At 46.3% G+C, this 22,813-nt stretch overlaps 1 protein-coding gene across 1 annotated transcript in view; it reads right to left on the bottom strand.

Annotated features, from left to right (window-relative positions):
- myo10l1 (myosin X, like 1) overlaps nt 1-22,813 on the bottom strand; it is a gene marked incomplete at both ends in the record, with an annotated part of 75,997 nt that overhangs the window by 8,463 nt on the left and 44,721 nt on the right. Inside the window, 22 exons of the mRNA XM_080834898.1 lie at nt 1,160-2,056; nt 4,256-4,553; nt 5,811-5,917; nt 6,593-6,716; nt 6,998-7,122; nt 9,897-9,977; nt 10,279-10,387; nt 10,510-10,592; nt 10,788-10,856; nt 11,181-11,273; nt 11,360-11,426; nt 11,660-11,760; nt 12,070-12,216; nt 12,432-12,550; nt 12,912-13,041; nt 13,375-13,481; nt 13,711-13,795; nt 14,464-14,477; nt 15,157-15,281; nt 15,650-15,784; nt 17,109-17,296; nt 21,989-22,147. Of these exons, the coding sequence (XP_080691024.1) occupies nt 1,160-2,056; nt 4,256-4,553; nt 5,811-5,917; nt 6,593-6,716; nt 6,998-7,122; nt 9,897-9,977; nt 10,279-10,387; nt 10,510-10,592; nt 10,788-10,856; nt 11,181-11,273; nt 11,360-11,426; nt 11,660-11,760; nt 12,070-12,216; nt 12,432-12,550; nt 12,912-13,041; nt 13,375-13,481; nt 13,711-13,795; nt 14,464-14,477; nt 15,157-15,281; nt 15,650-15,784; nt 17,109-17,296; nt 21,989-22,147 (3,363 nt within the window). The remainder of the gene's footprint in view (nt 1-1,159; nt 2,057-4,255; nt 4,554-5,810; nt 5,918-6,592; nt 6,717-6,997; nt 7,123-9,896; nt 9,978-10,278; nt 10,388-10,509; nt 10,593-10,787; nt 10,857-11,180; nt 11,274-11,359; nt 11,427-11,659; nt 11,761-12,069; nt 12,217-12,431; nt 12,551-12,911; nt 13,042-13,374; nt 13,482-13,710; nt 13,796-14,463; nt 14,478-15,156; nt 15,282-15,649; nt 15,785-17,108; nt 17,297-21,988; nt 22,148-22,813) is intronic.

Raw genomic sequence — 22,813 nt, 5'->3', positions numbered from 1 at the left:
CAGCATCATTAAGTGGTGGTGGGGGTGAGGACAAACATGTCAATGCAGGGACAGCCTTCAGCTCTCACTGTTCTGAATGGAGGGACGCTCGTACAGCATGTATACACACTAACTCACACTAAAACACACACGCACCTTCACGGTTATTATACGCTTAGAACTAACTACTAACATAAATTCGTTCATGTCTCTTGAGAAGCTAATTCTAAATGTTCACTCAAATATGCATCCGCAATCCAGCCATCCAACAAAGAGACACAGACACATATACACACAGACACAGACACAGACACAGACACAGACACAGACACAGACACAGACACAGACACAGAAACACTCTGAGGTGTTGTTTTTAGATTCTTTCACACTCTGTGCAGACTAAGATGTGTAAGGGTGGCGTGGACAAGGCTGACAGTACTCCTGACAGAGTGCCAGTCTGCAGGCAGACATTAATCCTTCCTGAGAGCACCTCAACACCTAATGTATGTGTTTTAACATGATATTCTTCCTGTGCCAAGGAGAAGATTAAACAGATTATCAAGAGTGTGTGTGAGTATGTGTATGTGTGTTTGTGTGAGTTCTGTCTGTTTGACCATAAGCATTTCCTGTGTACTGTATGCCATTCAATATTTAAGTATCGTAACAGGGTATAATAGCGGCATGCGAGCGTTGTCATGTCAATCGAATTAATAGACTTAGCATTCCGATTGTTTAACAGACTGGCGGATAACCAGTGCAGCTACGCTATATTGTTAATAATTTACTTGAGGTAAGGCTTTTACAGACATGACTGATGCTGTTAATTTAAGCTTACATGTGTGGCTATTTATGTGTGTCTGTAGGAGTGTGCGTGTGCTGTGTGTAAATGTATTATTATTATTACATGTTATTATTATTATTATTTGAAGCGAATATACATTGTGTTGTGGGCCTGCATTGGTTTACACACATGTGTGTAAATGGATATGTGTATGTGCCTGTGAGGGTGTATAGGTGTATAGTGTTTGCCTGTGTGTACATTCAAGTGTGTGTGTGTGTGTGTGTGTGTGTGTGTACATTCAAGTGTGTGTGTGTGTGTGTGTGTGTGTGTGTGTGTGTGTGTGTGTGTGTGTGTGTGTGTGTGTGTGTGTGTGTGTGTGTGTGTTTGCGTTGTCCTCACCGAGTCGGAGCTGCCTCTATAGGAGTCCAGGCTGGCGTTGGTGCAGGTAGACTTGCGGACCTCCTCCTCCGTCATGACGATGGCACTGCCCGCGTCTGCGTTACTGCCCGCCTGGGCCTCCTCCATCTCATCCTGGTCGTAGTCTGACTCTGTGTCCACGGGCAGGCTGTAGATAGGCTCTTCCGTGTCGGGGAGTGACTCAGCCTGTGTCAGCCTGCTGCTCCTGTCCGCCTGGTCCTCCTTCTCCCCATCACCGGTGGAGGCAGGGGGCTGCTCTGGCTTAGCCTCCCCAGGTAAGGGTGGAGGAGGTGGGGGAGGTGGAGGAGGTGGAGGAGGTGCAGCTGCTCCACCTGGAAGCAGAGGTGGGGGTGTGCCGCTGCCACCTTCACCACCACCAGAGGACGTCACTGTGCCTTCTGCAAACGCAGCTGGGGGAGGTGGCAGGGTGGCCAGAATCTCCTGGTCCAGAGGGGCAGCGGCCGGAGGCGGAATGTCCGGCAAGGGGATGCACTCGTCGTCGGCATGGAAACCCTCATCCACTTCTTCTTCTGAGGTCTTCACCCTGGTTGCCGTGGTAGTTGCAGTGCTAGTGGTCTTGGCCTCGGTGGGTGTCCCCGGTGCAGGTGGAGCAGGCCCCGGCAGCTGACCGGGCGTGCTGGCCTCAGCGAGCAACGCAAAGTCTGCACTTCGGAAGCTGATGAGGTCCTTGCGCGAGGTGTCCTTCTTCAGGCGTAGCACCTCAGCATCGCGACGCAGACGCAGCTCCTGACGGGAACTCTCGCACAGCAGAGACACGCCGTCCTCGCGCTGCTTCTGCAGACGGTCGATCTCACGCTCAATACGCAGAATCTCCTCCATCCGGAGGGCCTCGTCTTCAACGGAGAGGGGACGCTCAGACTGAAACAACAGAGAGCGGAGAAAGAGATACTTTAGGCTTTATATAACTATCTACGACTTTTTAATCAATCTATAGCACTAATTAAAGGGGAGAGAAAAAGGGGGAGAGAGAGAAAAACTTTTAAAAACATGAATTTAAAAAACAGCATTGCTGAGGGAGAGGAGGAATGGAGAGAAAGCAGAAGGGAGGGAAAGCGTAAAAGGAGAGAGGTAAGCATAGAAAGAGGGAAGAGTGAAAGTCTGAGGAGATGGAATGAAAAAAGTGGATGGAATGAGAAAACAGAGAAAAGAAGAAAGGGATAAAGACAAAAAGGTAGAAGTAGAAGAACATCAGCTGAACGCAAGGGATCGAGGGTAGAGATGTAATCTACTAACACAAAACAGCAGGGACTGGAGAAGGGAGAAAAGAGAAATATAGAGACCCAACACAAAGAAGCAGGGCCGTAAGCAGGTTGCTTTTTACAAGAAACACATTTTATTTATGTTTTACTTGACCGGGGTAGGTGGGTGAGTGGGTGTTTTCTAAAAATGACATTGTTGATAGTTTATTGTAATGTAAGTCTCAAGCTTTCTTATTAATATGCATTGCTGAGTTAATAATAAATCGTTATCTAGATCATCAAAATACATAGGTCTACGGTGTGGTCATGTTTGATAATTAGGTAAGGCTATTTATAACCTTAGCTAGCTATTTAAAAAATTATGATGTAACACCATTACCATCTAAAGTCATCATTTTCATTACCAAATTTGGCATTGAAATGTTTGGTAGACCTACTGTTATTGAAATCGTCACCTTTTAATCTGTTTTTCAGCGATAGCACTGTGTGAAACGTTAGAGCCACCTAATACGAAATAAATAACGTAGCCTTCATGATGGCCAGCGTACACATATTTAACATTTTTTATACAACTAGCTTTACTCCACACAACGGAACTGTTTTAAACGTTTCTTACAGATCACGGCATAATGCACATTGTCTTACTGAATATGGTATACTACAAGTTCAGACACAAGCCATCTGCTGCTACCAACGTCCGTCTAAAATTCCAACTGCTTTACGTAGAAGTGCTGATTAACTCTCTCAGTCGACACTAAATACGTCCAAAATGAATTAAGCATGCCCTTGTCTCGAGGAAGAAGTTCTCTACAGCTGATTTGTATCCAGTTGTTTTTAGCTTCAAGTTTCATTTTCAGATCTAACTAAATTACCAAGGTATGGACCTCGGTGACCTCGAAGCTGGTTACGGGCATGCAAAGAGAAGAGAAGAAGAGAGATTCCAGTGGTACAGAACAGGCAGGTGGAGAAAGGGTCGGATACAAAGAAAGAAAAGAAAAAAAGAAAATAGATTAAAATAACAAAAAAACAAGATTAGACACAATAGGGCAAAGGAATCCAGAGATGGAGAACTAGAAAGAGACAGGAGTCCAAAGCAAACAGCAGGACCACCTGTGCAGACAACCAACCCTGTTCCTGTCCGCTACATTCCCACATACAGGCCTACATCTCTGTCAGAAAACTGGTATGTATGTCAACGATGACAAGTATGTGTGTGTGTGTGTGTGTATGTTGAACAAAAGCTGGCCCTGAGCCCAGGACAGAAACCTATACATGTACAAACACACACACACACACCAAAAACCCTGCTGCATACAATATATCGGTGTCTGTATCTACCCTATCAAACAGGGGAACACAGGGAAATACAGGCGGTGAGTAAGTCAACCAACATTCAAAGCGACAAATGACTACATGCATTTCAAAACTGGGTCCCACTTTATTTGAATGGCCCCCTATAAACTATCTACAGATGCCTCAAATTATAAACATACTATCTGATGAAACTCTGTTAACTACAACGTATATTTAATATTGGGGTAATGGGGTGGGTTTGGTTTGGTTAACGACGGACTACTTGCATTTCAAAACAGCATTAAACCTCACTGGCTTTTGATAGCGCTCTATCTTCAAAAGCCCTTAGATTAGTTTTTGTTCTCATGCACAATTCTTCCAAATTCCCTCATCGTTGCTGCTTAATTTATGGTGTGTAATATACATTCTGCTGTGCAAGACAATGTCCATAAAGACAGATGCCACCAGAAAGTAGATAATAGAGCAGTAAGAGAAGAATTTGGTATAGGGATAACCAAGCCAGACCAAATCCATTCCAGCATCACCTTCTGTGTCAGTCCCTTACCTTCGCTTCGGCTCCTTTCTCCTCCCCTTCCTGTCTGGCTGTGACACCTTCCTGTGTTTGCCCCTCTCCCTCCGTCGTCTTGGTCTCCTCCTCCCCCTTCTTCTTCCTCTCCTCCTCCTCCCTCTTCCTCTTCTCCTCTCGCAGCTTGCGGCACCTCGTCCTGGCCAGCTGTCCGCGGCGGTGCTTCTGGAGGACCAGCGTGGCGGAGCGCTTCCGCTCAAACGTGCGTCTCCCCAGACACGCCCGGAGGTTCTTCTGGATGGTGATGATGCTAGCTCTGGCCTTCTTATAGTACTTCCTGTTAAAATACAACACAAAACTAAATGTGACAGGAGCTGCTTGCGGCAATAGCTGAAGGTGCAACTCCATAACACATCCATGTATTTTACAACAGCGAAGGATGAGATCTGCTGCTCTAAGCCTGAACTCAACAATCCTGCTTTGTTCTGGCAGTTATCACAGATGTATACACTGATACACACAACCAGGCGTGCACACACATACACACAGAGACACGAATGCACAAACACACACACACTCACACTCACGCGCACACGCACACTCACGCGCACACGCACACGCACACGCACACGCACACGCACACGCACACGCACACGCACACAAACACACACACACATACACACACACACACACACACACACACACACACACACACACACACACACACACACCAAATCCCTTTATCAGCAGACAGTGTGGATCATGCCCTGGCTGGCTACAGGGTGGTGTATGAGCAGAGATGTGTTGACATGCAGTTCTGGGAGAAAGCAATTTGATTGACAGCTAGAGGATTCTGCAGGTTCACTAAGTACAACATACAAACACACTCAAGTACTTCCTTATACACACATACACACACACACACACACACACACACACACACACACACACACACACACACACACACACACACACACACACACACACACACACACACACACACATTCTCACCACAAGAGGGTTTGAGACATGTGCAGCTGAGCAGACAGGAGTGACTGTGAGTCAGACATCCCTAAGTGACAAACTAGGTCATGAGTTCAGCAAAACCCAACCAAACAAACACACAAACATACAAACACACAGGCAATAATGACGAAGTACACACACACACGCAAACACACACACACACACACACACACACACACACACATATGCACACATCATGTCCCCTGGGTACACAGACATGTTGCAGAAAGATAGATGCAAATAAAGACTCACACTGAAAAGCAAACACACACACACACACACACACACACACACACACACACACACACACACACACACACACACACACACATAAACAGTAGACACTTTATGCTTAGCAGATATCCATGCGATTAAACACATACACAACATACACACACACACCTATCCTATGCTAAACAGACACATAGACATATCAGTGCACAAATACACACGTCAATATAAACTAAAGAAAGAAACATGCCAGACTTCTACTGTCATAAACACACACACACACACACACACACACACACAAACACACATACACATAGAGAGAGGGAGTCAGTGTTACCTGGCGGTGTATCTCAGCAGGTATGCTCTTATGATCAGGCCAGCTTTGCTGCGCACCACCTCTCTCTCCTTCTCCAGACGCTGCTCCAGACTCTCCTTCATAAAGACCTGCAGCACACAGACACACACAGAGCCTCAGCATGTGTGTGAGTCCGTGTGTGTGTGTGTGTGTGTGTGTGTGTGTGTACGCGTGTGTCCGTGCCCAAGACAGGTAAAGCCCTCTGAGTGTGTGTGAGTAGGAGTGACACTCAGACACCAACAGTCTCCAAACAGTCTTATGTGTGTGCGTGTGTGTGTGTGTGTGTGTGTGTGTGTGTGTGTGTGTGAGGAGGGAAGAAAAGGGGTGGCGCATTGAAAGGACACTCCTCCTCTGTGTTTCTCAGACACTGGTTAACCCCTCTATATTCATCGTGTGTGTGTGTAAGGAATGAGAGTGCCTGTGTTGTTAATGTGTGTGCAGTTTAGAGTTGAGCTGTATGCAAGCTGTGAGGTTATTTACTGTAATTTTGTGAATTGTGTGTGTTATATGAATGATTGTGTGTCAGCTTCTGTCATTCTACTGCATATTATATATTATTACATTATATATATTTATGTTATGTGTGTGTGTGTGTGTGTTGTTGCTTGCGTGTGTGGGTGTGTGTGTGTGTGTGTGTTTATGTGTTGCGTGTGGCGTGTGTGTGTGTGCATGCGTGCGCGTGTGTGTGTATGTGTTGTGTGTGGTGCGTGTGAATGTGTGTGTGTGTGTGTGTGTGTGTGTGTGTGTGTGTGTGGTGTGTTGACCTTAGTCTTCCCTAGCTGCCACTCTTTCTTGATCTTGTCATACAATGTCAGCAGATCTGTGCTCTTCTTCCTCTCATCTCCGGCTGCAGTGGCCACAGCTTTGCCCTTCAGGATGATCTTGTACCTGTCACACACACACACACACACACACTCACACTCACACACACACACGCACGCACGCACCCACACACCCACACCCACACCCACACACACACACACACACACACACACACACACACACACACACACACACACACACACACAAACACTCCATTAGCTAAAGGATTGCTTACCCGGGTTAAAATTTTGCTAAAGGGACATGCAAATCAAGCTAAGAATACAGAAGTGTGTGTGTTTATTAATGTGTGTGTCTGTGTGTGTGTGTGTGTGTGTGTGTGTCCTTACCTGCTGAAGAAGTCCTTAAAGGTGCGCCTGACAGGGAACCCAGCTCGTCGGATCTTGACTGTCTCCAGCATACCAGAGTACCTCAGCTGATTCAGAACCACGTCTGGGTCAAACACGCTTGGGTTCTACAGGGGGAACACACAACAGGGTTCCTCAGCTCTCTAAAGTGCGTTTTTAATCATTTTTAACTTTTAATTCCACCCAAATGAAAAATTTTGATTTGTAAGTTACTGATTTGTCAGTTACTTCAATTTCAAACTTTTTCATCTGTGCCTTGAACAAACAGCTCTCCCAACAGCCCTTTTGCTCTGCGCTCTTTGTTTGAGCCCCTTCTCCAGGGTGGTCTACCCAGTCGGATCTTAAAACAGCACTGCACCTCTCTGGGTCAACTACAGTATCAGCCGTGACTGAGCGCTCTTATCAGCTGTCATAGTGTAAGCAGCCCACATACACACACACACACACACACACACACACACACACACACACACACACACACACACACACACACACACACCTTATCAGATCGCACGCACAACTGAGGCAGAATGGGATAGCACTCCCCGACTGCTGATTGGTTGGCTGCTGCCCACAAGCTGACTTTCACCCAATATAACCCCTCCTGGGTGAGCATTAAACAGTGAAGGCAATTATTTCATGCCTCAGTGTGTATCTTTGTGTCGCTCGGTTGACAGTGAGAGGATCCTTAGCCATGCTCTGTCAACAAGTGTCTCTTATTTTGCGCTATCCAGCTCTGGGATGGAAGTGAGGCATGCTGGGATAATAAAAAAGCGTTCTCATCCCACCCGCGTGTGAGGTCAGGTGGAGGACACTGACTAGCATGTTGGCATAGCGACTCTTACTTACAAAACTCAGGTCATAATGAGGTCAGAGTAGCATGAGTCCCCCTTTATATGCCACAAACTCATACACCTCTAATCCAGCTAGGATTTTTTATTATACATACAATAATACATATATATATATATATATATATATATCTTTATTAGGGCCCGAGCTGCTGAAAGCAGCAAAGCCCTATTGTTATTCTACTGTTTGTACTTCTTTTTATTCTGTGCGAAACTTTCGGGAAAACGCACTAAATTTGGCAGGGACGTTATGCCGGGAAATCTAAGATCTTTTGCGTTTAAAATGTTATGGGGCGGGGCAAAATGGCTCTATAGCGCCCCATAGAACATTGCAAATACCCCTATGCATTGGGGTTAGTTTGGCATAGCCAAAATAAAATTCAGTACACTTTTTTGTCATGCCCAGACGCACCAAAAAGTGTACTGACGAAATGGTGGCAGGTCAACAGGAAGTCGGCAATTTTGAGTGGAATGTGCGTTTTGACTGCATTTTTGCCTGTTTTTGCCAGTTTCCACACCTCGCATCTGATCGAACTCCTCCTACAGATTTAATGGAAATGCCTTCAAACTTGGTCAGGATACTCTTCAGCCATGGGGGATCAAATTGTATTGATGGATTGTCCAAAATCTCAAAGGTGTGGGCGTGGCTGACCCTCAAACTTTTACGATTCGCCGGTGCTCGCCACAAAACGCAAAGTCACTTATAATTCCCGCCTGCATTGTCCGATCCTGACCAAACATCATAGGGTGGAAGCTGGACCCAACCTGAAAGCGGACATATGCCTATAATGCCACACGCCTATAGCGCCACCTGTTGGTGGTTGGAATCGACACTCTGTTTCCACACCTGGCGTCTGATTGAACTCCTCCTACAGATTTAATGGAAATCCCTTCAAACTTGGTCAGGAAACTCTTCAGCCATGGGGGATCAAATTGTATTGAGGGATTGTTCAAAATCTCAAAGGTGTGGGCGTGGCAGACCCTCAAACTTGTACGACTCGCCGGTGCTTGCCATTTCCACACCTCGCATCTGGTCGAACTCCTCCTACAGATTTAATGGTAATGCCTTCAAACTTGGTCAGGATACTCTTCAGCCGTGGGGGATCAAAATGTATGAAGGGTTTGTTCAAAATCTGAAAAGAGTGGGCGTGGCAGACCCTCAAACTTTTACGACTCGCCAGTGCTTGCCACAAAACGCAATGTCACTGATAATTCCTGCTTGCATTGTCCGATCCTGACCAAACATCATAGGGTGGAAGCTGGACCCGTCCTGAACGCTTACATGTGCCCATAATGCCACTCGCCTATAGCGCCACCTGTTTGTGGGTTCGAAATGTTGCACATTGTCCGATCCTGACCAAACTTCATAGAGTGGACGCTGGACCCGGCCTGAACGCGGACATATGCCCATAATGCCACTTGCCTGTAGGGCCACCTGTTGGTGGTTGGAAATGTCGCATATTTTCTGATCCTTACCAAAAGTCATAGGGTGGACGCTGGACCCGGCCTGAACGCGGACATATGCCCATAATGGCACTCGGCTATAGTGCCACCTGTTGGTGGTTGGAACCGTCGCACATTGTCTGATCCTGACCAAGTCATAGGGTGGATGCTGGACCCGGCCTGAGCGCGGACATATGCCCATAATGCCACTTGCCTATAGCGCCACCTGTTGGTGGCTGGAAATGTCGCTTTCTTTATTTTATTGTGCTGTATTGTTGTGATGTTTTGATGTACGTGGCATTCTCATGGCTTGCTCTACGCTTGACGGACGGCTGTGCGGTGCGCGTCGGCCGCCGACCAGCGCCTTCCCCTATGAGCACGTGCATGCTCTGCTTTTGTCACATGCCATGACTGTTGTAATTTAATTCACCCTTGCCAGCACCGCCAACGATTTGATCAAGGGGTGAGTTTGGCTTCAGTTAAAGCCTGTGGTGTCATACAACAAAACTTGAATTGATTACACAGGCAACTGATCAGGAAGTCTGTCCTCGAGGTGGACGCTGGTTAAGTTTGACCATACAACTCACCTTCTCCATATTGGGCTTGATGCAGCGGACAAAGAAGGGGTTGGAGACACTCAGAGTAGCCATTAAAGAATGTAGGGAGTCCTGGGAGACATAATTGGCAAGAGGGGGAACCAATCAGAAATGATAAGCCATCAGATACTGATACGTGTTTGATAATAAATGAGTATTGGTAAGAGGGACCTGTCATGAAGCATTGATGAGTGGGAGGGACTTAGCTATAAATGAATGGGAGTGGGTTGGGCTTATCAATGAAATCGTGGTAAGTAGAATGGGCCTAGCCTAACTGGATGTTACAGGAAGTAGAGTGGGCTTATCCTGAAGCAGTAAGACCTGCTAAGTGGATGGTCTTAATGCAGTGTAACAGGAAGTAAGAGGGGCTTACTCTGAACTGAGAGCTGACGGTGGGCTTGCGTCTGGCGGTGCCCATCTTGAGTGTCTCCTCACTGTTCCTGCTGGCCACTTGCTCAAACAGGTCATAGATGAAGTCCAGCCTGGCAGCAAAAGCATGGATATCAATAAGTGCACACAAACACAAACTGTGTGTAGCAGTGTAGGTTTATGTGAGTGTGTGTTTGTGTGAGTGTGAGTGTGTGTGTGTGTGTGTGTTTGTCACCTGCTGTCTTTGAGCATGTTCAGGATGTCATCTCTGAACGTGTCTCTGTTCTTCTCCAGGGCTCCTCTCGCATCATACAACACCTGACATTGACATGGCATGACAGAGAGACAGAGAAAGAGGGAGGACCAACACAGGAATGGTTAAAGTATTAAAGCCATGAAACAGATTAACACACATACACACACACTCTCTCTCTATCGCTCTCTGCCTGCTTACCTGAGCCACAAAAAGACACACATACACACACACGTGTATGTATATCTACAGTATATTACCTCTCCTGCATAGTGCTTGATGCCAAACTGGTGGTCTGCAACTCTGGGCTTCACATAGTAAGGGTTGGTCTGTGGAGAGGTGGTAAGAGAGTCATTGGACCATACTGGTAAATGAAGATAAATAACAATATATTACATCAAGCCTGTGTATACAGTATGTGAGAGTATGTGTGTGTGTCTGTGAGTATGTGTGTGTGTCTGTGAGTATGTGTGTGTGTGTGTGTGTGTGTGTGTGTGTGTGTGTGTGTGTGTGTGTGTGTGTGTGTGTGTGTGTGTGTGTGTGTGTGTGTATGTATGTATGTGTGTGTGTGTGCGTGTATGTGTGTGTGTGTGTGTGCGTGTGTGGGTGCGTGCGTGCGTGCGTGCGTGTGTCTGTGTGCATTTAGGTCTTACTGCGTGTCTGCTGTGTAGTTTCTCCAGCAGGGTGAAATCTGTGCCTTTGGGGAAGCGGCTCTCCTCATTAATCAAAGCCAGCATGCCCAGTTTCTGCAGCAGAGCACACACATCAGACATCAGAAGGAAAACTCAAAATAAACACATTAGACACTAAATTGACATTAAATTGAGGGTACCTTTTCAATCAGATCCAAGCATTCAGCGTTATCCATCCAATCTATGGCCTCCCACTGAATCCCTTCCCTGAAATACAGTAAGATGAAAGCCTAGCTGACACAAAGACACACACACATACACACACACACACACACACACACACACACACACACACACACACACACACACACACACACACACACACACACCTACACACATACACACACACACACACACACACACACACATACACACGTACACACATAAACACACACTTACACACACACACACACACACGTGCTCTCTGTCTCTGTGCAAACCTGTTATATTCCAGCTGCTCCAGAGAGAAGATATGCTTGTTGAAGTACTCCTGCAGTTTCTCGTTGGCGTAATTGATGCTGAACTGTTCAAATCGGTTCACCTATTGCACACACACACAAGAAAAGTGGTAGCTTATTCCCTGTCAAAGCGTCCTTGAGCAAGACACTGAACCCCTAATTGCTCCTGATGTGCAATGTGCCATCAGTGTTAATATAAAATGTGTATACATCCTTGGATAAAAGCGTCTGATAAATGACTAAATGTAAATGAAAGTTAAGATTAGGTTTCAAGTCCTTAGTTTGGACTTATTATTACATATAGTATGATTAGTATGATTGTGGGTGACTGAGTTGATCCTTAAGCTGACACCAACTGGTCCAATGACCTCAAATAAAACCAGTGACCTCACCTCAAAGTTCTCGAAGCCGAAGATGTCGAGGATGCCGATAGACTTGAAGTTGTCTTTGCCTTTGATTTTCTGGTTGATCTTCATGATGATCCAGGAGAAACACTGGGAGTACAGTGCCATGGCAACCGAGTCACGCGAATCTGTTGCCTGGAATCCATGGGAGGACACGGAGTGTCACAACTTTTAGTCTGGGTGCATGTTATATACTGTATATGTTAAGTCTGTGTGCATGTTATATACTGTATATGTGTATATATACTGTATACTGTATATATAGCTCTGTGTGTGTGTGTGTGTGTGTGTGTGTGTGTGTGTGTGTGTGTGTGTGTGTGTGTGTGTGTGGTGTGTGAGTGTGTATGTACCTGCTCTATAGTGAGAGGTGAGCAGATCTCCTCTCCCCTGAGGATCATGGATCTTTGGGTCAGAACCTCCGACAGCTGGAAGGTGTCCAGGCCAAGTAGCTCACTCACGTTACTGACCACTGAGACAGAGAGAGAGAGGAGACAGAGGTTAAACACACACACAAACACATACTCAAACACACTCACACACACACACTCACACACACACACACACAAACACACACACGCACACACACACACACACAGAGCTATTAGGGACCACTGAGACAGAGAGATGAGGCAGAGGTCACACACACACACACACACACACACACACACACTCAGATAATTCGTATTATTGAAATATAATAAATAATTCCACCTCACCAACACCCTCACACACATACAGTACACATTATTGATCGCTGACAAGGAGAGAGAGGTTAGAGAGAGAAGAGACACAACACTCACATACTCACACACACACACACAAACCCCTACCTTGTTTAGATGTGATCTGAGCGCCACCTGCTGTCATGAACTCTATGTCCCCCATCTGCAGAACTCCAGACAGGAGCTTAAACATGTCTCTGATCTCCTCCTCAGTGAACTCCAGCACCTTCAGAGCCTCCTACAGACAGAGAGAGAGCGAGAGAAAGAGAGAGAGAAGAGGGAGGGATAGCGAGAGAGAGGTGACATGAGGTGAGGGACACAGATGAACAGAGACATCGAAGACCAAAACGAAGAGGAACACACACACCACATTGGAAAGAGGAAGAAGGGATAGAGAAAAGTGATACAGTCAGGTCAAAGCGTGAATGTTAGCCAAACCGGTACCAATCTGCACTCCTCCAATTCCCTCCATCTTTAAATATCTTGCTCTAATTCTATTATTCTTCTTCTCCATATCTTCATCTCTTTTCCCCTCCTCTGTCTGTGCAGTGGGCTGCAGTGTTAGTCTCACCATGATGCTGTCAAACATCTGCTTATCATCCAGACTCCTGTCCTTCACACAGCCGGACTGGCTCAGGTAATGGAACGACTCTGGAAGGTCCGCCAAGAAGTACGCTTCTGCATGAGATAAACACACACACACACACAGACAGAGAGAGAGAGAGAGAGAGAGAGAGAGAGAGAGAGAGAGAGAGAGAGAGAGAGAAACCACCATAATGCAGCAAATGACACACATAGTGATGTACTGTAGATACATTATTGTCTCCAAGAGTGTACGTGCATTTGAATGTGTGTGTGTGTGTGTAACTATTAGTGTGTGCCTGTGTGTGTCAATGTGTGTGTGTACCTTTTTGGGCTTTCCCAGCTCCAGCTAGAAGTGCATAGAATATGTGAAAGTTCCTCTCTCCTGGGTTCTGCCTTACCACTCGATTCTGAAGAAAAAACACACCACGGGTGTGTTAACACATGAAATATGAATGTGTGTGTGTGTGTGTGTGTGTGTGTGTGTGTGTGTGTGCGTGCGTGTGTGTGTGTGCTTGTGCATGTGTATCTGTACTTGTGAGTGTGTGTGTGTGTGTGTGAGTGTTAGTTTTCTCGCATAAATGGTAGTTGGTGTTGCTCAGGCCTAGAATAGCCCAGTAATAGCTTTGAGTGTTTGACTGCGAAAGTAAAAAAAGTGGCTGATGGGCGTCTGTTCTATAACTGGAGCGGCTCCAACAGTGTTTGGCACCGTGCAATCAGACACAGAAAACCACCGGAACGGAAACAACAAAAACACATGCTACTCCCCACCTAAGGGGTAGTTTATGTGAGGATTTTTGCTACTAATGAAGTATTTGCCACTTAAATGCCAACTGTGGCTTGTGGTTCAGATGTTTAGAATGCAATTTTGCAGTACATCTGTTAGCGGAACAACAATGTTAGCAACTGAAGTAGCAAACAGAGACAAGCTACTGAATAAAGTCTTTCTGTATGAGCCTATTGGAGATGTACTATTGTGTTATTTGAAATTTGGGTGAATTCAGAAGTTTACAGGTGCATATTTAAATACATTGGTGAGATTTTACAGACAGGATCTGCTCCTTCACTGGCAGGGTACCTTTTCAAGCAGATCTGAAAACAGGCAGGTTAAGGAATAAAGTTCTGTCACAGGAAAACAGCATTGCAGTCACAGTTATGGGTACAGTGCCAGTTCAAGTCACACTCTGAAATCACACATTCATCACAGACATTTGACAGCTCTGGGGGCTGCACTGATTGGTCAAGGCATTTCTGCTGATACAGTGACTGGCTGCTGTGGTTGCTGTGCTGTCATAGTTGGCTGAGCTTAACTGTTGTGGGCTTTACTGTGTGTCACAGATTGGCTGATCTGGCTACTGCACTGCAGTTATTGGCTTGTGTGTGTGTGTGTGTGTGTGTGTGTGTGTGTGTGTGTGTGTGTGTGTGTGTGTGTGTGTGTGTGTGTGTGTGTGCGTGTGTGTGTGTTTGTGTGCGTGTGTGTGTGTGTGTGTGTGTGTGTGTGTGTGTGTGCTTGTGTGTGAAAGAGCAGCTTGTGTGTGAGAGTACTGAATGTGTGTGTGTGTGTGTGTGTGTGTGCAATCTGATCAGCACATTCTGACTGCTCTGTCTCTTCCATAGCCAGTGGAAGCACTCGTTGACCACAGCATGCGTGTGTGTGTGTGTGTGTGTGTGTGTGTGTGTGTGTGTGTGTGTGTGTGTGTGTGTGTGTGTCTGTCTGTCTGTGCACACGCTCTCTGCATCAGAGTAGTGTGTAACAGCGTTAAGAGGATACAGTCGACGATGCAGCCTCCCTGGATGTTCCCACTCTCGGAAAAGTGCAGTTGGATGAACTTCCCAAAGCGGCTGGAGTTGTTGTTGTAAACAGTCTTGGCGTTCCCAAAAGCCTCCATGATGGGGCTAAGCACAGAAAGAGATGAAGGGGGAAATTAACAGATTAATACTTGATAACAACAGTTTAAACACGGTATATCTCTCCACATGCCCACTTTTACACAACAAGAGTCTTTAAAACTACTGAGTTACCATTGTTTATTTGTGAGTGTGTATGTGTGCGTGAAAGAGTGCGTGAAAGAGTGTGTGTGTGTGTGTGTGTGTGTGTGTGTGTGTGTGTGTGTGCGTGCATACCTGCTCTGTACAATGGCCTGCTCCACGCGTGTGGATTTGTGAGTTGGTGTGTATGTGTGCGTGAAAGAGTGTGTGTGTGTGTGTGTGTGTGTGTGTGTGTGTGTGTGTGTGTGTGTGTGTGTGTGTGTGTGCGTGCATACCTGCTCTGTACAATGGCCTGCTCCACGCGTGTGGTCTTCTCTGAGGGAGGGGTTCCTGCTGAGTTCTGACTCATCACCGACAGGAACTGGAGCAGCAGCTTCGTGCTTTCTGTCTTACCTGCACCACTCTCTCCACTACACACACACACACACACACACACACACACACACACACACAAAAGCATGTGCACAGGAACAAACTTGTTTAAAATTGACCTTTGCAGCTGACATTTGCAATATTCAACTCACCCGGTCTAAATTGAATCTGGATGGTCTGAAACATGATCGCCTAATGCATTACCTCACTCTCTCACGAACAATCATCCACTCAATTCAACCTGATTGGATTACGGGTGAAAAGTGCCAGCTCCTATGGGTGTTCACCCATTGGTTAACAGGCCTTGACTGACGGCCTGTGCCCCACAGACAAAGCCACACCAAGGCTGTCATTTAGACACTGAGGACGCAGTTCAGTCAGAATTGAAGGGCCTTACATTAAACCAATGTCTTTTTGTCTGTCTCTGCACTCACATGAATGCATCAACATAAGCAATACCATCTATCGCTCAATGCCAAAAGCACAGAAAAAAATATTTAGTTTGTTGAAAAAGAGAGTTGGTATTGACTGGGTGTTTTAGCTAAGCAAGGGCAATCCTAGTTACCCCAAAACCAATGTGATTTTGAAGAGCACCATGTTCCCATTACAACCCATCAAAAGAAAATAGCCCCAACCTCTCAGAGCTCAAGTGTAAGGCCATCACACACATTACACATATAACAGCACAGGATATCACACACCCACTCAACTGCCACTTCACCAAACTGCCCTCTGGGCGCAGGTACAGGACCCTGAAGTGCAGAAGGGCTCAGCAGCACTAAACAGGAGGACTCGCTGTGATAACTATGGAATGTCTGAGAAACCTTGAGGCCAATTCCCACTAAAGACTTATGATAAGACAAGACCGCTGCAGAACGTCACACAGACAAGATGCAGTGGTGCGAATGAAACGTTGCAAGGTGCGTGAAATCATGGCTTTTGTGACGTGTTGCCAGACTGAGTCATGACTGAGTCACAGCATCATAACTTAACTCAGTTTAACTTAGCTCAGAAATGCATTAGTCTGTGTCTACTGTACAAACTGTCTGTATACACTGTACATACCAGTGTGACCGCTGTGACCTTTTGCCTGTGAGGGCAGTAACTGGTGTCTGTCTTTGACCGCTCTAGGGGGTCTGTGACAACTGGGGGTGCTGTCTGTCTTTGCTGAGAGGTGACTGCTGTCTGCCTGCGTGCGTACCTGAGTGTGTGTGTGTAAGTGTGTGCATATGTGCCTCCCTCACCTGATCGGCACACACTGACTGTCGTGTCTCTTCCATAGACAGCGGTAGCACTCATTGGCCACGGCGTGTGTGTGTGTGTGTGTGTGTGGGTGAGTGTGTGCATGTGTGCCTTCCTCACCTGATCAGCACACACTGACTGTCGTGCCTCTTCCACAGACAGCGGTAGCACTCATTGGCCACAGCGAAGATGTGGGGCGGCAGCTCCCCCAGGTGGTGCTGGCTGTAGAGCTCCACTGCAGATGGGTCATAGAGCCCAGGGATGGGCTTATAGGGGTTCACTGCCGCCAGGATGGAGCCGATGTTAGTCTGTATAGGGAGAGAGAGGGAGGGGGGGGGGGGGGGAGATAGAGGGAGATAGCAAGAGGGGGACGGAAAGAGATAAAGAGAGATAGATTGAAAGATGCAAAAGAGAGAGGGAAAGAGAGATGGGGCAGGGGGAGATAATGACAGCGACGAGGCAGAGAGAGACAGAGGGAGGACAGTGGAGAGAGAGGGAAGAACAGTCAGAAAAGTAACAGAAGAATGAGGAGACAGATGGTAGGATAAAAAGAAGCAGAAAAGGAGAAAAGGACACACACAGAAAGCATAGGTTATGATTATTATTATTGTTTCTGCTGCTGTTGTTCTCATTGTTGATGATCATGTAGGAGTAGAAAAGGAGGATGAACGGATGGATAAAGAATAGATGGATGGATGAAGAGAAGAGATAGATAAATGAGTAGAGAGAAAGAGAGGGTGAGTGAGAGATGAATCCATGTCCAAGCTTTTTCTGCACTCCAACATACTCTCTACATCAGGTCAATAAATCCTGAGAAGCATTGCACACACATGCGTGGACACACATGGACACACACACGCATGGACACACACAAACACACACACACACACACACACACACACACACACACACACACACACATACACACACGCTTGAAGAGCATAAGCTTCAGGGCTCCATAGAGATCTTTGGGCCTGATAAGCTTATGGTAAATCCTCTATAAAGAATAATAATTCAGCCATCGGAAATAAGGTCAGATACAGTATAACAACCAACTTGTTGGCAAATGCTTAGGACAACCAAAAACTACTTCAGTCATAGCGGTTAAACAATGAAATCCCCACTACCAAGGAATTCTGGTTGATGTATTTTCCTGAACCACTTGCTCCTGTTCCACGGCCACCTAACATATTTAGAGGTTTTATTTAGGTTAGTGGAGGCTCAAAGCACATGCACGTGTGTGTGTGTTTGTGTGTATTTGTGTGTGTGTGTGTGTGTGTGTGTGGTGTGTGATGTGTGGTGTGTGTGTGCTTGTCAAGTTCAAACATTGTAGGTCATCTTGATACAGAGGGAAAGCAGATAGTAATATGATTTACGGACATCAGTGAAAAACAGGATTGACGAGATTAGGGAGGGTCTTTCCTGGAAGGGGGACATCACTCTCTGCAATCAGTTCAAAATGGATGCCACAGGGCACACACACATGCACATTGACATCATTGACACAAAATACTTACTTAGGGATGGAGAATACACACTCACACATACTCCTGCCCATTCAGGAATGAAAATAGCAAGCAGTGAATCTGAACCGAATGTCACAACTCTGCCCCTTTCTCCTGCTACCAGAGGGGGGCGCCAGTGATGACGGTCATTTTTATTCCAGTCCCGTGTCTCCTCCTGCTGGGTCTGCATCTATGCGAGAGCTGAGCTATCTATCACAGGCCCTCAGCCCAGGACCATTAGATGAGCGTATCCTTTTACAAAGGCACATCAGAGGACACCTACCTGATGTCTGTGTGTGTATCTGGCAGGGGGTGGGGCAGAATAGGGAGGTTGGGTAAGGTGGGGTGTGTGTGTGTGAGAGAGAGAGTGTGAGGGGGAGGGAGATGTGGGAGACTGGGTTGGGTGGTGTGTGTGTCTGTGTGTGTGAGTGTGGCAGACATGCATGAGTGGATACACCTTCATCTTTCTATCTAAGTGTGTGTATGTGTGTGTGTGTGTGTGTGTGTGTGTGTGTGTGTGTGTGTGTGTGTGTGTGTGTGTGTGTGTGTGTGTGTGTGTGTGTGTGTTTGTGTGTGTGTGTGTGTGTGTGTGTGTGTGTGTGTGTGTGTGTGTGTGTGTGTTTGTGTGTGTGTGTGTGTGTGTTAGTGAGAGAGAGAAAGAGAGATGCAGTGATAGAAAGAGGGAGGAGGCAGACAGACTAGGTTAAGCTGACGTAACTCAGGCACAATCTTCACAGCAATTCCACCTGAGCAGACTCCATTTTTAACTAATCTAGTGCGGATTTGGATTGATATTGCATTGATGTATTCAGTAAGTCAGTTTCATTTGCCTGGCATACTCATTTTATTGTCTGTCCTCCTCTTTGTGTGAAATGATTACAGGGAAACTACAGCGCTCAGCTTTCGAATAACAGCTTTCCCTCCTGATGATGTCATTAAGATACGCCTGACAGAGGCTTGCGGCAGCCAAGAAGTCAGTAGGCTTGTCCAACTTAACATGATGCATTCTGGACTTAACACATACATACTTGTCAGGAATTTTGTCTGACTTAATCCATGCCACCATGTCACATGACGTTAAAACCATGTTGACCGTTTCTGAAGTCAGGTGCTGCAGTTGCTCTCCATCCACTGCACAAGCTAGGACATGCCTCCATGATGTCAGAGCATCACTCTCATTGGCTGGAATTTTGTATTTTGCTGGATGAATTGTTGGATGCTGCCTGATGGAGTCTTGGTAAGCTATTAAGGTTTTAGAACCAAAGGTTAATCAAAAAGATGTTATTTTTGGGATCACGAAGTTGAACAATTAAGGCAGCAAATAGCTACAGGATGTTTTTATGGCCTCAAGCCTCAGACAAAGGGGGGTGCAGAGAGGTTTCAGATGGACCAATGGGGTCACGCCCTGAGGCCCTGCCGTAGGTCACATGACCTTACCCCCACTTCCTCTCCAGAGAGCACAAGGACATACAGCCACTAGATGGACAGCAGTACACCCTGAGGGCCCCCTGCTACAGCAGTGCTTACATTTACTTTAACAGCCAGACAAACACACACAATCACACACACACAAACACACACAATCACACACACACAAACACACACAATCACACACACACAAACACACACAGATACATGATTAACTAGAAAAGAAACAAACATACCATAGATGAAATGTAACACACAAACACAATGCATAGACACACACACACACACACACACACACACACACACACACACACACACACACACACACACACACACACCAGGTCAGACAGAGATGTGAGGTAGCTGTGGAGGCAGGCATCTCTGTGATTGGCCGACACACTCCCCCTCTTCTCTCTGTGATTGAGCTGTTCCATGCACGCCTGTCAGCCAAGCGCAGGAAACACCTGCTACTCAGAGGTGAGTAACACCCACACGCACACACACACACACACACACACACACACACCAGCACACAGACACACACACGCACGCGCTAGCACACCGACACACACACACCCACATGCAGGCACACATATGCACGCACATACAAAAGAAAATACACAAATGCACACACATGCAGTCACATACACAAGGTAATACACACACATACACCCACACACACACAAAAGATACATGCACACAGAAATGGATACATTTACACACACAATGCAATGTAGAGAACAGTATGTGTGTGGCCCTGTTGATGAAGTCAGTCTTTTTTTCCCCAAAGTTCAACTCTGTGTTCCACCGTGACTCAGTCAACCAGACAAAAGTAGCCATACAGCTGCTTCCTAATTAACCTCCACTCAAGTAGGCACTCACAATGAACACAAGAGCACTGGCCTCTCAAAACACACACTGACAAGCATGGCACTTTAAGATCATAAATCATCCCTGTCAATGGCATGGGCTGCAAAACACAACGGGATCACGATCAAGCATTGGTGTGTATGGGGGAGGGCCATAGCTCAGGGCAACCATCTCTATCCATCCAGAAATGTTGTGAGTGGTTGATTCACTCTTTGTTTTATTTAAAGGTTTTATTTTATGCATGCACACAGAACATCCAATTAAATATTGGCATGCCGTGTACCCTCGCATTTGTAGCTAAAAGCTATTTTGTAATCTCTAGCTGGACATTTGATCAACTAGAAACCTGAAACACATGAAACGGACAGAAGAGACGAGACCAGGAATATTTATTTGAAGCTTCTCTTCACCATCACAAGGGTCGGTGAACCACCTGGCCCAAAGGATTCTTAAAGGTGCCGTATATGGGATCCAGTGGCATCTAGCGATGAGGCTGCAGACTGCAACCAAATGAATACCTCTCCCTTTCCAAATGTATAAGGGAAGCTATAAAAACATGACAGGCCCTCTCTAGTGCCAGTGTTTTGGTTTGTCCGTTATGGGCGAAACACGTTGGCACAACATGGTGGATACAAAGGGCTCATCCTAAGCTCACGACAACACAACGATTCATAGTTGCACGAATTAACACTAATGAAAATATAATTATGAATACTTTATTCCATGTCTGCTAATAGATCCCACTGAGTAATCCTTTATTCTGCACCTTTAAGACATGGATGAAACAGGCATGTATGAAAGGATGGCATCCAAAAGGGGTGGACAGAGAGAAGAAGGCATGAGATGAGAAGGTGAGGACAGGAGTGAAGGCAGCAAGTGGATATTAGTGTGTATGGAGTGTGTGTGTGTGTGTGTGTGTGTGTGTGTGTGTGTGTGTGTGTGTGTGTGTGTGTGTGTGTGTGTGTGTGTGTGTGTGTGTGTGTGTGTGTGTGTGTGTGTGTGTGTGTGACATTGGTGTACATAGGGCATATATTTCTGATAGTGATGATATAGGTTGAAAGTCTGTGTGTGTGTGTGTGTGTGTGTGTGTGTGTGTGTGTGTGTGTGTGTGTGTGTGTGTGTGTGTGTGTGTGTGTGTGTGTGTGTGTGTGTGTGTGTGTGTGTGTGTGTGTGCGCATGTGTGTGTGTGATGCTTACATAGATGTTGTCCTTCTTATAGCGCTGGTAGAGGTTGAGCATGATGGCGGCCTCGTGGAGATCAGCCAGAGCAGACATGTCCTCCACCCCATCTATGCTGCTCTGGTGCATGGGTAACACCGTCTCCCTCGTCACCTCCGCCTGCTGCAGGTACAACACCTGAGAGAGAGAGAGAGAGAGATAGGGAGAGAGAGAGAGAGAGAGATAGGGAGAGAGAGAGAGAGAGATAGGGAGAGAGAGGGAGAGAGAAAGAGAGAGAGAGATGGAGAGAGAGGGAGAGAGAGGGAGAGAGAGAGAGAGAGGGAGATGGAGAGAGAGGAAGAGGGGTGAAAGTGAAAGAGACAGAGAGCGAAACAGATTCAGACAGCAATAGATAGTGAAACAGAGGAGGGAAGAAAAAAAAACAAGATAAGGAAAAAGACTTAATGCTATAATACTCTTCCATGTCGCACCATAGATGATTCCCTTGATCCTCTACACACATCTAGGTCATACAATTAAACAATTGAGAGATTGTGTGTGTACATTAGCTGCACAAACAAACACACACACACATACCAACACTGTACACTGCACTTAGAGCTTTTACTTTCCATGTGACACCCCTACAGGAGCCAGTGTGCAGTTCTACACAGAGTAGGACAGAGAGTCAATGCTGATTTATAGTTCTTCATAGCTTCTACGCAGAGCCTACGCCATAACCAAAGCCTACGCAAGCGGCCTACGCAAGCGGCCTACGCAAGCGGCCTACGCCGTACTGAGCATTTATGCGTATGTGTCTGCGTTGCCCTCAAACGTTAATTGGAAAAAAATAACAAAGATGGT

This window comes from Sprattus sprattus, assembly GCF_963457725.1.
Source record: "Sprattus sprattus genome assembly, chromosome: 3".
Lineage (NCBI taxonomy): Eukaryota > Metazoa > Chordata > Actinopteri > Clupeiformes > Clupeidae > Sprattus > Sprattus sprattus.
Note: the sequence above shows the minus strand (reverse complement) of the source record. Positions and strands in the feature narration are given on the sequence as shown.